Raw genomic sequence first — 16097 nt, forward strand, 5'->3', positions numbered from 1 at the left:
TAAAATAGTTAGAAATGAAAGGAGAAACAAAAAATTTGCTGCACCACATAGTTTTGCCCATCTTTGAATTTACATGGCTAATATATGAAGATATTAGACAATATTAACATTTAAAATTATATAAAAAAAGATGGATTGTAATTGCTAGGAACAACTTTATGCTAATTTTCAATTCAAATTTATTGAAGATCTTATAACCTTATTATGCCTAAGAAAAGAAGATGAGGTTAAATGAAAATAGACATGTCAATTAGGGCTAAAGCCCGCGGGCTGGCCCAGCCCGGCCCTGAAAAACACCGGATTCAGGCTTAAATATATATGTCCAGAAAAAATCGAGATTTTCGGGCTCAATCCGTTTGGGCAAAAGGGTTTTTCGGGCTTAGCCCGGCCGGGCTCGGACCAGCCCGAAAGCCCTTTAACAAATATATTTGTACGTTTTTGTTAACATTTTTGTTTTATTGCAATATTTGATTAATAATTTATTGTAAATAAAGTTGTAAACTCTAATCCTAGTTTTCATATTTACTTAATTGCCATACTTAATACTTTTAAATTTTTTATCTATGATGTTTTATATGAATTATATATTGGTTTATTTGGTTAAAGTATCGAAATTTTATTTAGTTTTAAACTTTTTCTATTAAATTAAGTTGGTTGTAGTGAATATAGATGAGTTATTAAATTTTTGATTGATTTGTTTTATAGTACACCTTCAAACACTACTTTTTAAGGTTTATAAGTTTGAATTTTTGATCGGTAAGATAAGCCCGAAAAAGCCCGAAAAGCCCTGTAGCCTTAACAGGCCGGGCTCGAGCTTTAAAATAGGAAAAATGATGGTTAGCTACACGAAGTATTGCTGAATACATGGTCACACATGCCAAATATATTATTGTATATTCAACTACACAAAGTATATGTATTACATGGCCACATGCATGAACTATATGATGTAATGTGGTCAACATCATAGACATATAATTCAGTACACCGGTCAATTGACTCCGGCGAAGATCGACGTTGACTCCGGCGTTGACCAACACTTCAAAAATAAATTCTAAATTAAAAAAAAATATTATAGTAAATTATTTATAGGTTTTCATGATTAAAAGAAAATTTTTATTCAATATCCAAATACTTTTTATTTTTCAAGCTAAAGTAAATTGTTAAATAAAAATCATTTATAATTATTTTCAAGATAAAAAAATCATTTATAATAATCTTGAAGATATAAAATCATTTATAATGATTTTCAAGATATAAAAACAATTTATAATTATTTTCAAGATATATATATATATATATATATATAATTCTCTCATAATCAGATTATTTAATTACAATAAAATCAATAAAATCAAATTCAACTACTTTCGTTAGAAAATAATATGCAAAATATTGAGTATATGACTCTTTACTCTAAATTTTGCATGGTAAATGTTATAAAAAAAATTATACACTCTTTACTTTAAAATTTACATACTCAAAATAACATATAAACAACAAAAAATTAACAATATTTACTTTTAACATATGAACATTTTCATTTTTACCCTCTTTTACATAATTACAATATGTTGAATTAATTTTTAAATTTTTTTTGAAGGTTTGGGTTCTCTATATTACATTTAGGATATATTTAGGAAATATATAAAAAATATCTTTAGATATTGAATTAACATATAAACAACAACAACAAAAATTCACAATATTTACTTTTAACATATGAACATTTTCATTTTTACCCTTTTTTACACAATTACAATATGTTAAATTAATTTTTAGAAATTTTTTTAAGGTTTGGGTTCTCTATTTTACATTTAAGATATATTTAGGAAATATATAAAAAATATTTAGATATTGAATAGAATATTTTTTTTAATTAAGAAAAACCATAAATGATTTAATATAATAATTTCTTATTTTTAATTTTTAGTTTTCAATTTTTTTTTGGTCAACGCCGGAGTCAACACCGGTCTCCACCGGAATTAATCAATCAATGTATCAGATTGTATGTCTATGGTGTTGAACACATGACGTCACATAGTTTATGGATGTGACCATGTAATACATATATTACGTATAGTTGAGTATATAATAATATAGTTGGTATGTATGACCATATATTTACCTATACTTCATGTTGTCAGCTATCTTTTTCCTTTTAAAATATAAGCTCGAAAATATTTCAAGCCGGACCGGGTTAGGCTCAAACATATGCGAGCTTTACAGGTTTTGGGCCGGGCCGGATCAACAAAGCAAACTAGAAAGATATGTTCGCTTCACCACAACTTCATATATAATATACACAAAATAAGCTATAACGAAAAAAGCAATATACATACAGATGATGTGATATGCAAATCTTTCGAAAATATTACACGCTTTTAAATATACAAAAATAGTTTATTGGTTATATTGAATATTCTTTTTTTTGGGGAACATTGAAATATTCTTCTTTTTTATTCTTTGTTTGGACCAAAAAATTAAAGATATATTTCTATTTAGGTGTGAATGGTTGCAGCGGTTGAGATAGACAAATCTATCTGCGGACTAAACTGCTTTTTATTTACCATTCAGCAAATATAGTTCGTAGTGGTGCGGTCTAAATAAAGCAGAGACAAGACCGCAACGGACCAAACTGCGGACCACTTTTACATACAAATAGAGTTGGTCCGCAGCGATCTGTAATCCGTCTTAGAAATGGAGCGGTCCAGACCGCAGATGGATTTGGCCGCCCTCACTGCAGTTACGATTCAAAACCAAATTTATATCATAAAACTGGATTTGGAATGGTGCAAACAGAGTCCAGGTTATCTTTATCTTAAAATCAAAATACATTATGAATTCAATTGGAGAACTTAAATAAATCCAGATTACAAAGTCATAAAGGTTACCACTTTTTATTACTACACAAGCGAACATGAATAATTAAATATCTTCGCAAGTTGATCTGTGCTTATATATTTTGTTACCATTCAATTTTTCTTCTGCTGGTTGGATACTTTTGAGTCTATTTACCCTTTTTCCTAATGAACTTTGTTATCCTCGATTTCTCGTTGAGTCCGATCCGATGGTTCCTCACCGTTCATTTGTGGTGTTACTAAATAAATTAAAAACGCATGATACAACCATTTAAAAATAGTTTTGTACATTTGCTGATAGCAATTAGTAGCAAAATTACAACGACATTCCATTAGAGACAAAATTATTATCATTTTGAATCCTTTGGCATATCTGGAAAACAAAAAATAAATTTATCTTTGAAGAAAACTCGGAAGATCCAACACACATAGTATGGCGTGCTAAAGCGGATGTACAAGAATGGTGTCGAAGTGTTTTAAACCCAGTTGACTCATCGTCTGTACAGCCAAAACCAATTCATTGGACTAGACCACCTCAATCTATGCTCAAGTGCAATTATGATGCAAGCTATGATCCTCTTTCTCAAGAGACTCGGGGGGGATGGATTTTGCGTGACAACAGAGGCATTTCTAATGGTTGGGGTTCTGCGAATATGGGATATGCATCATCACCGTTGGAAGCTGAAGGAAAAGCTCTGTTAAATGCAATGCAACAAACGTGGATACGGGGAATAAGAAATGTAGTATTTGAAGGAGATTGCGAGATGCTAATCAAGATGCTGAACAAAACGATTTACATTGCTTCGATTGAAGGTGTTTATCAGGATATATTACACTGGTCACAATATTTTGACATAATACAATTTGTTTACACTCCAAGAAATTGTAATAGAACAACTCATGCTTTAGCAAAATTTGGATGTACTACTCAACTTTTTTATTCAGCATGTTTCCACCCCCTGTGTAACAGAAACTCTTTGTAATGATTACCATTTATCATATATATAAATTCTTTTTTGACGAAAAAAGCAATTAGTAGCAATAACATGACAACATCGAATTCTGGGCCAACTATATTTTTCTTTGGTAAGCGACCGAAAAAAGGGTCAAAACCAATTTCAACTATTTGTCGAACGCATTTTTATACATAAACTTCAATATTCTGCAAATAACAATTTGAACTCTATTAAATTTTAAATTTGCTATGTGAACTATATGAAATATTGTCAATTTTAACATTTGCTCGAACAGTTTTAAGTCAAAGTTTAACGGTTCTGAATCAGACGACCTGTGGCATCCACATTGCACTCGGACTTACCAAAACTAAGTTGTTTTGGTCATTTTTAGGTGTGTTGTGGCAATAAACAAAGCGTTTGAAAAAAATTGGGGTATTGAAGTCCGTTTTTCGAGTGTGCTGTGAGACTTAATTTTTGGTCATTTTTTGCCACAACACATCCAAAAATGAACGAAAACAACATAGTTTTGGTAAGTCCCAGTAAAATGTGGATGTCTTGGATCGTCTGACTCAATATTGTTAAACTCGAGTTAATTAACACTGTTCGAACAAACGTTGAAATTAACAAAATTTTATATAGTTTAGATAACAAATTTGAGTTTTAATACAATTCAACTTGTTATTTACGGGAAGTTAAAATTTAGATACGAAAAAATGTTCCGATAGTTAACGCTGATTTTGGCTGTTTTTCCATAAGCGAACAGTTTAAACTTTTTTATATCAAAAATGTTTTGACGCGTTTTGAGATTAAAGTAATGACATATTCATGTGTTCCTACAACCAAATATATTATTAATGTACGTGGTGTCTTGTCTTACGCCATATAACCAATTAACTAATTAAGATTTAAGAGTTACCTGCTCTTTTAATTTACCTCTTTTGTGGCCCATCGTTAATTTGTTTAGTTCTACACGCCCCCATGTATAATCGATCATTTAGGAAACGTATAAATGAAACATGCATCAGTTTAATTATTTGATAACGGTTAATATAATAATAGACCATTAGACCATGATACATTGTTTAGTAGTTTATGCTAGCAATGGTTGTTGTGATTAACTTACATGGATTGCATTACTATATATAAAACTTGGTTATATTATTCATCTCCGTTTCAGAAGTTATAAAAGAGAAATGACTAATAAATATACTACTTTGTTCAAAAAAAAAAAAAAAAAGACTAATAAATATACTATAGTACAAATTATATTTCAGTGTATTGGTCCGAACGGAAACTCGAAAGCCTAATATCAACTTTTGGAAACGACGATTAGGTTTAATTGTGTGATTAGAAAATTAATCACATGTTGGGTTTCGAGAAACGTATAATACTAAAATCTGCATTTCTCACCTTCCTTATAATAATAGTACTGTAGTATATTATTATTTCAAACTGACACGGCGGGTAAAAAATAATCAGCTGTATCCTCCCTCAAACTAACACACCAATGATAAAACAACACGTGTCGACAAGGACCGGTCAAAGACGCCACGTAGATTTTTTTAAAATCCAAAGAGCTTTCTTCTCCGTATAAGTAGGCGACGGACGAACATCGCCAAAAGAAAACAAAATCAGATTCTGAAATTTTTGAATCAAGAGATAGAGAGAGAGAAATCGACGGTGGTTGTTTCGCCGGAGCTCAATTTCGCCGGTGCATAATTCTCGATTTCTCCTCCTATTTTAATTCCCCGACGAGGTGCGAGAGGGAGGGGAGGGGAAATCAATCAATCATGCAGAAACGGAGAGCGGTGAGGGAAGCTCCGAAGGTAACGGTGAGGAATGGGAAAAGTTTGGATTCCGGTGACGAAAAGAGAAGATCTGAGAAAAAGAAGAGATTGATGAAGTTCGAGGAGTTACCTAGGTATTTGAAAGACAACGAGTTCATTCACAATCATTATCGTTGCGAGTGGTCCATCAAAGATACTTTCCTCAGCGCTTTCTCATGGCACAACGAGACTCTCAACATCTGGACGTACGTTTGCTTTTTTTCTTCTTCTTCTTCTTCTTCTTCTTTTTTTTTTTTTTTTTTTTTTTTTTTTTTTTTTTTTTTTTTTTTTTTTTTTTTTTTTTTTTTTTTTTTTTTTTTTTTNAGGCATTTGTGTGGGTTTGTGATATTTGCTTGGATGATGGTTGTGAGTTCAATGGAGACGACGGAGGTTGGCCTCACCGGCTTCGTTAGCGTTCTCTCCGGGTAAGTAATCTCGAGGTCAAAATCGTAATTTTTTGGTTTTCTTTTTTTTTTTGGGAGAGACAAAAAAAAATTGTGGGTCCTAAATGACAGAGCAACAATTCGCTGGCCATGGCCGTCAACGGCGATGTCAAAAGATGTTTACTTCTCCAGCGATCATCAAACTCTGCATCACGTAAAGATTCTTCCTTTATTTCTTTATTCTAGTTTTAACTTTTAAGTAGTAGACATGTCATGTAAAGTGGCTCTAGTGCTTTCCTATTAACATTATATATAAAATGCTGGTTTCAATTTGCATCCATGTGATGTTTTCTTTGGATTTTTTTTCATGTTTTCTTCTATAGACTTTGCTTTATTGCCTACCTACTTTTGAACTCACGTGATTCTCTACGCAAATTAAGGAAACTCATGATTCCTTGTCGTTGGATTTGGCACAGATCATGTAAACGTTTTTGTAACCTGCTCCCACTGTGTGATGTTTCTTGGAATTTTTCTCTCACTTGCAATTGCTGTGTAGCCTTTTCTCTGTTGCTCACCTAACTATCCAACTAACATGATGTTTTCAATGGGTTTAAGGAAAAAGCTTATGATTTGTTGTTAATCTCTATTGGCAGGAATTGAACGTGACACAAACTAGCTCGCTCCTAAATTCTCAAGGAGATGTTAACTACGAGGCCGTTCCGAAATGGCCGTGGCTCGTGTTCTTGTCAGGAGCAATGGGATGTTTGATCTGCAGTTCCATGTCGCATCTCTTTGCCTGCCACTCTAGAAGATTCAATCTCTTCTTCTGGCGCCTAGACTACGCTGGAATCTCCCTTATGATCGTCTGTTCCTTCTTCGCACCTATCTACTATGCATTCTCCTGTCATACTTACTGGCGTCTCTTCTACCTCTCCTCGATCTCAATCCTTGGTCTCCTCGCCATCATCACACTCCTCTCTCCATCTCTCTCAGCTCCACGTTTCAGATCTTTCAGAGCAACTCTTTTCTTAACAATGGGATTCTCTGGAGTCATACCTGCCTCACATGTGCTTTACCTTCACAAGGATCACCCTAACGTGCTTATAGCTCTCGTATACGAACTTGCGATGGCTGTGTTGTATGCAACGGGAGCAGCGTTTTACGTTACCCGCATCCCTGAAAGATGGAAGCCAGGAGCTTTCGATATCGCAGGACATAGCCATCAGATATTCCATGTGTTTGTAGTCTTAGGAGCTCTTGCTCATAGTGTCGCCAGTCTTCTTATCATGGATTTTCGACGGGCTTCACCTTCTTGTGCCTTTTAAAAACATTGTAAAACATTTTAGTGATACGTATTTCATTCAATGTATGAATGTGTGTATGTGTGTCTCCATAGAAGACACAATGTACTATCCAAAGTTATTCCCAAGTAAACAAAAAAAAAGTCATTTTCTCTTCCAGATTCCATAAACAGATCTAATTTACTTGAATATTGTTAAGCTTTTATACTTGCTGACTATACAGAAGGGATAAAGGAACATTTAATCAGTTGTATCATCGGAAAATGAAATTATAAGAAAGATACAGAGAGGAACAACAAGAAAAGCAGCAATCTTCAACAGTTGCTCTGTTTCTTTAGAGATCACGCCTATTCTTGACCAATCACCACTATACCTGAAGAAGAACACTATGATGATAAGCATTATATATATATATATATACTCTGCAACCTCTCGTGCTTGTGAGGGTTAAAAAAAATCTTACCCAGAATCAATGAATCCCAAACCCAAAACAGCGATAGCAGATCGAGCAAGAATTGTGTTGGGGACTTTGATTCGCAAGAGAGGTCCTTTTTCGTTTGATTTCTCAGCAAAGTCTCTCTTTTTGGACATTATCGTGAAGCCATTAGTCAAACTTGGGAGTTTGTTGTCGCTGGGAGAGAATGAGATGACGCTACTGTGTTGTAAGGTCAGCATTTTCACTTTCCCGGAATGAGATTTTCTCATCAGACATGGTGATAAGGGAGCAATGTTGTTTTTGTGATAACAGCAAAGGATTGAGGGTAATTAGGTAATTTAACAGTTCTGAAGCTTCTTCATTTTTTTTTCCCACCATAGTTCTAAAACCCTAGAAAGTAGAAACCTTTGGGAGCTATGGAGATGCAAGATTCGTTCCAGGTCCATAGGATACCACAATCGAAGTACGTAGACGGAGTAAGATGGCTTCCACAAGCTTCCGCTTTGAATCGTTTCTTCGCAACAGCGTTCTACGACCCGGATTGTGATTCTTCGTCAATCGAGATCCAATCGCTTGACCCAAACCCTAGAGGGAATCAGAGCGCGAACCCTTTGAGCGAGTCTATATCTTCATGGACTTCACCTTCTCGCGTTTCTTCACTGGAAATCGCTGGAAACGGCGGCGGTGGTGGCGGTTCATTCAAACCTATGGTTTCAGCAGCCACGTCTTCTGGTTCCCTTCATGTTCTCATGGTTGATTTGGTGGAAGGAGGTGCGATTGAGGAGGTATACGTGGCGGAAGGTGAGAAGTTTCATGTGGGACGCGTGGAAGGAGTGGATTGGAGAGAGGGAGGAGAATGTGTGAGTGTTGGTGAAGATGGGAGAGTGAATGGTGAAGGTTTGAGATACAGAAAGGTCTTTGATGGGAATGGGCTTTTGGCTTATAGAGCTGTGAAATGGGCGTCGCCTACTGAGTTTGTTACTGGAGGATGTGGTTTTGGTTTGCAATTGTGGGATCAGAGGAAGTCTGGTGAAGCTGTTTCGCAGCTCAAAGGGAACTGGTGAGTTCTCAAAATCTGCTAGTGGTTGAATAAATGCTAGTTCATTCTGGTTTTGAATTCTTGGCAATGATTGCTTTTCAATGATATGGAACTTGAAAGTTGTTCGTTTGGGTTAGTATTGTACATTCTATCATTTGATTCTGTGAGTTGTTTAGCAAGTTAAAGTTGGGAATGGGAAAGGTGAATCCTTTGATCTAATAGTGTATTTAAGAAAACATGCACTTCCTGTGTTTCATCTGATAAAGTAACATTGCAGGTTTGAAGGCAAAACTTCTGCAGTTGTCCATTCCATTGACATTCATCCATCTCGAAAGCACACCTGCATTGTAAGTATCTTCTTCTGTGTGAGGCGTGTGTGAGAGAAATTTGGTTTTATCTATTCGAAGTTTTAACTATACACTGATGAATATGCGACTTTTTAGTGTGATCCTCTGATAATTTTTTGTGTGATCCTCAATCTTATTATTTGGCAAATTTAAGGTCTATAGCCTCTGATAATTTTCCTGCATCTTGTTCGGAAAACTAATCTTACATTTCTTTCTTCTTAAATTTAAATGAACCTTTGGTGCCTTTGTTAGAATATTAAACCACCTTGTTGCAGGAGGATATCCTCTTTATACCTTATAATCAGTCTTTCCACTAGTTTTAAGAACATTTTCTTTCCTTGCTCACTAACTAACAAACGTTCAGTGTATCTGATTGGTCTATCATGTTTAAAACTGAACTGACCCACTGAGATTTATTGGATAATGTATTAATATCGCCGCAAGTTAGAAGAATGATATAATGGCTTTATCTTGATGCGATGTGTTTAGGCGGGAGGTTCTTCAGGTACTGTTTTTGCTTGGGATCTTCGGTGGCCGCAGCAACCCGTCGTTCTTTCTGGTGTTGGAGCAAGTGAGAATATAAACAATCCTCTGTCTGAAAGTGAGGTATGGGAAGTTAAGTATGACTCATACACAAAATCCAACATCTCATCCTCAAGGATTCTCCCTGTTATGACCTGCTCCGAAGATGGAATCCTTGGTGTTATCGAGCAAGGTACTCTACCACATTATTTCTGCTTTCTTGTATATATTTGACCAAAACTGATATTCCTTCTTTTTTGTTCGTCCTGCCTATTTTTGCTTCAGGGGAAGAACCGATCGAGCTTCTGGCAGAACCTTGTGCCATTAACAGTTTTGACATCGACAGACAAAATCCACAGGTGAAAACATCATCGAACTCTGTCTCAATCTACTAGTTTACTTTGACCAAGTGTGTCTTCTCAAGCTAGTTACATTGGATTCTACAGGATGTGATATGTAGCTTAGAGTGGGAATCAATTGCAGTCTTCTCAAGGCCTTAGTAAAGAAAGAATCAAATCCCCGGGTATATCGATATGGAATCATGCATGGTAATGTTTTTTTGGTTTGCTTCTGTGAGCGACAACAAAGTAGTTGAGGAAGGTGATGATAGATAGTGAGAGACAAGCTTAAGGAAGAAGATGATGGAATCACAATTTGACTGTGTTCATAAGTTTCATTGTAACAAGATCTTAATACAATCTGCACAAACATGAGTTTTGTATTCATCTTAAAGTTTAGTGATCTTGAAGATTTGCAATTCTTGCTTCAATTTTACATCTGAATCTCTGTCGCTGTATGAGTGTGTATACCGGCACTAAGTTCAACCTCACAGGCGACAATGACACACGTGGCAGAAAAGAAGTCGGCCAAAGCAGGTCCCACCGGAGCTAATACTTGGCCCTGTAATGAGCCGTTGAAAATCTCGAAACTCTCTTTTTGTATTCTTTTTCAATTCTTTTGAAAGAGTTAAGAATTTGGTAACAAGAACTTTTCAAACCACAAAAACAAAAGAGAAAGACATGCCCCACGCTAAATCTTATAGGTCTTATTAAGCTTTAATGATTCAAAGATTATTTACCAAATACTATTCCAGCTCTTATCTTAAGATATTCCAGAATATCATCATTATTTAATTTATTTTCTACTGTTCTTTTATTATATCAGACCCTTTTCTTTTTTTAAAAAAAGTTTTCCTGTATGAATAAGTTTTTGTTTATGAGAATTTCTCATTCCAACTGCGAAATTGATTCTTTCTTATGCTGAGCAAAAAGTTGAAGAACTTTGTCCTGTTTATGATCTGAGATATTTTTGTAGTTTTGTCTACAAAATCATAATTGTTTTGGTCTGGCGTGCCTTTTGTGATTGATTATATTCCCTTTTTGGATAATTCTCCCTTTGATACTTCTGTGTAATTCTCCAAAAATCTTTCAACCTCCTCTATCTGAAGCATTTCCTCTGTTCAAGAGATTAATATAGTCATCACTCGCATCCGAAGTTCATCGATCATTCTTCTGTAATTATCCTGGTACAATGAGTTTCTTACTTTTCTTATTAAGAAAAAAAACGTTACTGTTTACATGAAGTAACAATTACAGAACATTATGTAACTATTAACCTTTTATCTTTCTATGTGTGTAATTAATTTGCCAGAAACATGGTTGAACGAAGCCGCAGCTTTAGAATACCTGGAGCTGAGAAAGCTGATCTAAGAATTGCTCTTTATGAGCGCAAAGAAGTAGTTGAGAGGCTCCAAGACGAGTTGAGTGCAGAGAGAGAAGCCTCTGCAACGTCAGCGAGCGAGGCCATGTCAATGATTCTTAGGCTGCAAGGAGAGAAAGCTGAGTTGGCAATGGAAGCTGGTCAGTACAAGAGAATGGTCGAAGAGCAAATGTCTCACGCTGAGATGTCGTTTGCACTCTTGGAGGATGTTATTTACCAGAAAGAGATTGAAGTCACTGCTCTTGCGTATCAAGTTGAAGTTTATAGAAGCCAGCTTTTGAGCTTGGGGTTTACTGATTTGAGTAGCTTAGAAGCTAAGCTTCAAGAGAATGATGATCAAGATGAGAATATGTTGAAGATGAATGATTTGTCACTGAGTGATAGATCTCAAACACCCTCTTCAGAATTGGTTACAGATCTTTCGATTCCCGAGGAGAAGGAAGTTATCGAGCAGACCTTGGATTCACAGAAGAGTTCCTTAGATGTGTATTGGGAGCAGATAAAGAAACTGAATGAGCAAGTGAAAGAGCTTACTGGTTATAGAGATTCGATGCGAGAACAGCACAATACTTCACTGTCTGAATCTGGACTAAACAAGGGAGAAGAAGATGGTGCAAGCTCATCAAACTTTCAAGAAGATACACAAGAAAGAAAAAAGGAAGCAAAGGGTTTGTGTAAAACTGATGGCACAATGGTGATAAAAGTTGCAAAGCAGAAAAAGATTGAAAAGAAATCACCTAAACAGACGAGAGACAGAAGCGGTAAGAGAAACCGTGCAGAGTATCAAGCTGAATTGCTGCAGTTGAGACAGAGAGTTGAGCGGCTTGAGCGAGGAAAAACAAACACAGAGCCTGAAACCAGTGGAGTGATTAAGCATGAAGAGATAAGTCTACTGAAGGAAGTGAGAGAGGAGCAAAGTTCTTCTGTTGAATCATCTGAAGTAGAGAAGAGCTCGAATACAATGGAAAACTTTCAACCTTGGATCGACCCAGCCATTATATCTGTTCAAGAGGTAGGTATATATGATTGTGCATGCAAAATTTTGACTTATAAAACTTGGTCAGTATTTCATTTACAACTAAACTAACAAAAATATTTGGCATTTTCCTTGAAACAGGCAATGCTTTACTTCTGGCTGTGAGACAAAGAAAAAAAAGTATAAGCAGATTTTTGGCTTGTTTTGAGTGTTCTGTGTTTGTTTGCCTAAAGTCTGAAATCTGTAAATCTCTGTATAAAGCTCACAACTTTTCTTTTGTAGATTGTCTTTTGAGTGACACTTGGCAAAAACATCATCTTGTGGATCCCTAGTTTTTTTTAATTGATGTGTAAATCAATATATATTGAGGACAAATGCAAAAGAGTTGAAGACAAGTCCGTTTTCTTGGTCCACAATTTATCAAGACGAGAACAAAAAGTCAGTTTGGAATGCAAGTAACCAGTCTTGGATCCATCATACAAACTTAATGTCTTGTAATCAAGAATCAGCCTAGTATGTCTATAATCACTTTAAACCTGGACTTAGAACCATCAAGGAACTCTACTTTCTACAAGACAGAATCTTGCAGACGACTTACAGCAGATCTACTCCACTCATTGGAATATTTGAGACTTATTACATTAACTCAGATCAGAATGTACACGCATGCCTCATTTGGGGTTTTACTAAAAGAAGCAGCCATTATAGACAAAAAAAAACACAGATAAAGATTCAACTATTTTATATACCCATTTGCTTCATCCACAAAGACCATTTAATAGCCTCGAGAAATTCGTCGTTCCTGCGCAAAGCTGTGACCAAATTGGTGTAAGTTACTTTATCAGGTGTTATCTTTTTTCCCCTCATCTCCTTCACCAACCCAACAGCTTCTTCAATCATACCACCTATACCATAAGCCTTTATCAGTGTGTTATAGCTACACAAGTCAGGACCAAGTCCAGATTCTTTCAATTCTGTCAGCACTTCCGTAACTTCATCGATCCATCCTTGCTCTCCATATATATTGATCATGATGTTATATGTATAATGATCTGATCCACAAGTAGACTTCATCCTCTTCAAGATGCTTCTGAATTTCTCCATCTGTTTATCTTTCCCATATGCATTTAGCATAGAGTTATAAGCTTCAAGTGACACAGAAAACCCGTCGAATTGCATATTCTTAACCGCTGATGACATATTTGTGAAGTCCTTGTTCTGTCCATAGGCGGCTATAATGGTGTTGTAAGATATTACATCCACAACTCCGTGTCTTTTCGCCAACATGAAAAGCTCGTTAACCTTTTTAAAGAGCTTGGCTTTACCATAAACATCAAGGAGGACATTGAATGTGACTGTATTAGGAGTAAATCCATATCGAATCATCTCCTCAAAAGTTCTTGAGAGCTCATCAAGCGGAAGAGCACGTGCACAACAGTTTATAACACAATTGTACATCTCCTGATCCCAATGGATCCCGCTCTTTCGAATCCTGTAGTATAAATGCTGGAGTTTATCCTGAAGACCACACTTCTGATATATCCGAAGCATATCCCGAAACAAGTACACATCCGGAACAATGTCTTTCTGCTCATCCATGATGTCTAGGACAGAACAGGCTTCTTCCAAGGATCCAGCTTTCATATACATCCGTACCACAATGCTGAATCCAATCCTGTCCAAAACAACTCCAGATGATTTCAACTTTGAATAAAGCTTTTCCCCTTCACCAAATTCGCCCATCACTGTGTAAATGTCAATCATTGTGGATGTGATGTGCAGATTTATCTCTTCATCAGATTCCAATGTATGATTGTATATTTTCACGGCATCAGCAAGTTGACCAGATTCTTTGCAAGAGCAAATCAACAGATGATACAAGTGGGACTCAAATGCTGAGTCTCTCCACTTTTTTTCTCGCAACAACGCCAAGCAATCATCAACCATACCATGTTTGATATAAGCCATCACTAGAATCGAGAAAGAAGTCTGGTTTAAACGGATATGGTTATGAAAAGAACCTTTGAGAACATAAGGCACTTCATCAAGCTTTCCAACCTTCTCATAAGCCTGCAAAATGATGCCAAGGATTGAGGAGTACTGGCATCCGATATTAACCATATCTTCGATCGTCTTAATAGCACCATCTCTGTCTCCATATTTAGCCTGCAAATTGATTAAAGTAAAAAGATTGGAGGAATTGGGTTTAAACCCAAACTGCTTCAGCTCTTGATAGTAATGCTTTGCCTCCTCGTAATTGTCAGCTCGGCCCCAACCTTCAATCATTGATCTGTAACTTGTTTCATCTGGTTCCATCCCAATATCACAGAAGCGGTGGAATAAACTCTGTGCAGCCTCCATTTTAGAAACCTTACCATAACCAGTTATTAGAGTATTGTATGCAATTATATTCTGAGCAAATCCCGCAGCTTCCATAGAGATCAACACAGATTCAGCTTGTTCCATCTTGCCTTGCTGACTGTAAGCATTAAGCATCACTAACCAATTCTCTAGATTTAGCCTCACTCTATCTTTTTTCATCAAGTCAATAACTTCCTCAGCTTTACCGTATAATCTCAAACGCGTGTAAATCGTTATCATCGCGGCGTAAGCAGATTCACACACAATCCCGAACTTTCTCATATGAGAAAATGCGAACACCGCTTCTTCAACATTCCAATTCTTCTGATAAAGACCCATAAGCATACCTATTGTAGCCACATTAGGTCGAACACCGAGCTCCAACATCAACTGAAACCATTTTGAGCCTAACTTGACATTCCCCTTTTTAGCAAACGCATATATAACCGTGTTGAAGACCTGAAAACTCTGCTGGAAGCCCTGAAATCCACACAACTCTTTGATCAAATCCTCGGCTCGGTCCCAATCTTCTCTCCTTCCTAAAACTCTAAGAATCAAACTGTAAGCACTAAAGTTACCTTGCAATTTTCCGTTGCATCTCATCCAATCAAAGAACTTGACCGCATTCGAGTCACTGCAACTCTCAAGCCGTTTCAATATACCATTGCAATGCTCTAAACTCAAACCTGGTTTAATAGCGGAGTAGTTAACATCCACTTCCCCATTCTTCACAAGCAAATCCTCAAGTTCATTGCTTTCTCTTCGGAAACTGAACTTTTTAACTACGTCTTTCTTTGTCCATCTCTTATTACCACTCGTGACACCTTTCAGTTTAGAACTCGAGCTTCTCTCCACATTAGCTCCACTTGCAGAATCAATATCATTCTCAATCGTTTCTTTTGCTTCAACATCAAGACGAGACACTCGAGTTTTCTTAACTCTAATCAGTGAACCAACTGTGAAAGTTCTAGTGGCGGGAGCATTATTACTACTACTAGTAACTGAAAAAATTGGGAATTGATCAGGAAACTGGAATGGGTTCGCTGAAAAATGAAACCTTTTAGAGTCGAATGGGTCCAGTGGAATGGAAAACCTTAACGAACCCATAACCGAAAGCTACAGAAACATCTGCGTACACCGGATGAAATCAAAACCCTAAAGATGGGTTCATGAGAGAGAAGGGGGAGATAATGAGAGGATAGAAGAAAGCTTACTCGCCGCAGCAAGATAGCTTCTTTCTTCCTGGTGAGTGGTGGGATTGCTTGACTCTTTTCAGTAAACCGGAAATCAAATCGGCTTCATTGTTCAATTCAGTCGGACCGGACCAGACCAGCTTATTAAATATTCTCTTTTTCATAATATATGATGTT

General features: G+C 36.2%; 5 protein-coding genes across 5 annotated transcripts; 3 read left to right on the forward strand and 2 right to left on the reverse strand.

Annotated features, from left to right (window-relative positions):
* Positions 5455–7481, forward strand: LOC104721754 (heptahelical transmembrane protein 2-like). The gene is made up of 4 exons (XM_010439819.1): positions 5455–5849; positions 5970–6068; positions 6159–6240; positions 6680–7481. The coding sequence occupies exons 1-4, from the start codon at positions 5608–5610 to the stop codon at positions 7349–7351; spliced, it is 1095 nt and encodes a 364-aa protein (XP_010438121.1). The 5' UTR covers positions 5455–5607; the 3' UTR covers positions 7352–7481.
* Positions 7562–8076, reverse strand: LOC104721755. Its single transcript, XM_010439820.2, has 2 exons — positions 7791–8076; positions 7562–7700 (listed from the first exon to the last, which is right to left on the reverse strand). Exons 1-2 carry the CDS (start codon positions 8030–8032, stop codon positions 7568–7570), a joined length of 375 nt encoding a protein of 124 aa, XP_010438122.1. The 5' UTR covers positions 8033–8076; the 3' UTR covers positions 7562–7567.
* Positions 8127–10430, forward strand: LOC104721756 (nuclear pore complex protein NUP43-like). The gene is made up of 5 exons (XM_010439821.2): positions 8127–8823; positions 9080–9149; positions 9639–9864; positions 9957–10030; positions 10118–10430. The coding sequence occupies exons 1-5, from the start codon at positions 8180–8182 to the stop codon at positions 10169–10171; spliced, it is 1068 nt and encodes a 355-aa protein (XP_010438123.1). The 5' UTR covers positions 8127–8179; the 3' UTR covers positions 10172–10430.
* Positions 10705–12761, forward strand: LOC104721758 (myosin-binding protein 2-like). The gene is made up of 3 exons (XM_010439822.2): positions 10705–11196; positions 11322–12402; positions 12508–12761. The coding sequence occupies exons 2-3, from the start codon at positions 11326–11328 to the stop codon at positions 12529–12531; spliced, it is 1101 nt and encodes a 366-aa protein (XP_010438124.1). The 5' UTR covers positions 10705–11196; positions 11322–11325; the 3' UTR covers positions 12532–12761.
* Positions 12984–15977, reverse strand: LOC104721759 (pentatricopeptide repeat-containing protein At4g30825, chloroplastic-like). The gene has a single exon (XM_010439823.2). It carries the CDS (start codon positions 15832–15834, stop codon positions 13108–13110), a length of 2727 nt encoding a protein of 908 aa, XP_010438125.1. The 5' UTR covers positions 15835–15977; the 3' UTR covers positions 12984–13107.

The sequence above is a fragment of the Camelina sativa genome, chromosome 11 (genome assembly GCF_000633955.1).
Source record: "Camelina sativa cultivar DH55 chromosome 11, Cs, whole genome shotgun sequence".
NCBI lineage: Eukaryota > Viridiplantae > Streptophyta > Magnoliopsida > Brassicales > Brassicaceae > Camelina > Camelina sativa.

Excerpts from the sequence above, each read along its gene's own strand:
- LOC104721754 (XM_010439819.1), top strand. The coding sequence starts at position 5,608 with ATGCAGAAACGGAGAGCGGTGAGGGAAGCTCCGAAGGTAACGGTGAGG. Across the intron at positions 6,069-6,158 it reads TTCGTTAGCGTTCTCTCCGG|AGCAACAATTCGCTGGCCAT; the intron begins GTAAGTAATCTC and ends CCTAAATGACAG. Across the intron at positions 6,241-6,679 it reads ATCATCAAACTCTGCATCAC|GAATTGAACGTGACACAAAC; the intron begins GTAAAGATTCTT and ends CTCTATTGGCAG.
- LOC104721755 (XM_010439820.2), bottom strand. The coding sequence starts at position 8,032 with ATGAGAAAATCTCATTCCGGGAAAGTGAAAATGCTGACCTTACAACAC. Across the intron at positions 7,701-7,790 it reads TTGGGATTCATTGATTCTGG|GTATAGTGGTGATTGGTCAA; the intron begins GTAAGATTTTTT and ends GTTCTTCTTCAG.
- LOC104721756 (XM_010439821.2), top strand. The coding sequence starts at position 8,180 with ATGGAGATGCAAGATTCGTTCCAGGTCCATAGGATACCACAATCGAAG. Across the intron at positions 8,824-9,079 it reads TCGCAGCTCAAAGGGAACTG|GTTTGAAGGCAAAACTTCTG; the intron begins GTGAGTTCTCAA and ends GTAACATTGCAG. Across the intron at positions 9,150-9,638 it reads CTCGAAAGCACACCTGCATT|GCGGGAGGTTCTTCAGGTAC; the intron begins GTAAGTATCTTC and ends CGATGTGTTTAG.
- LOC104721758 (XM_010439822.2), top strand. The coding sequence starts at position 11,326 with ATGGTTGAACGAAGCCGCAGCTTTAGAATACCTGGAGCTGAGAAAGCT. Across the intron at positions 12,403-12,507 it reads CCATTATATCTGTTCAAGAG|GCAATGCTTTACTTCTGGCT; the intron begins GTAGGTATATAT and ends TCCTTGAAACAG.
- LOC104721759 (XM_010439823.2), bottom strand. The coding sequence starts at position 15,834 with ATGGGTTCGTTAAGGTTTTCCATTCCACTGGACCCATTCGACTCTAAA.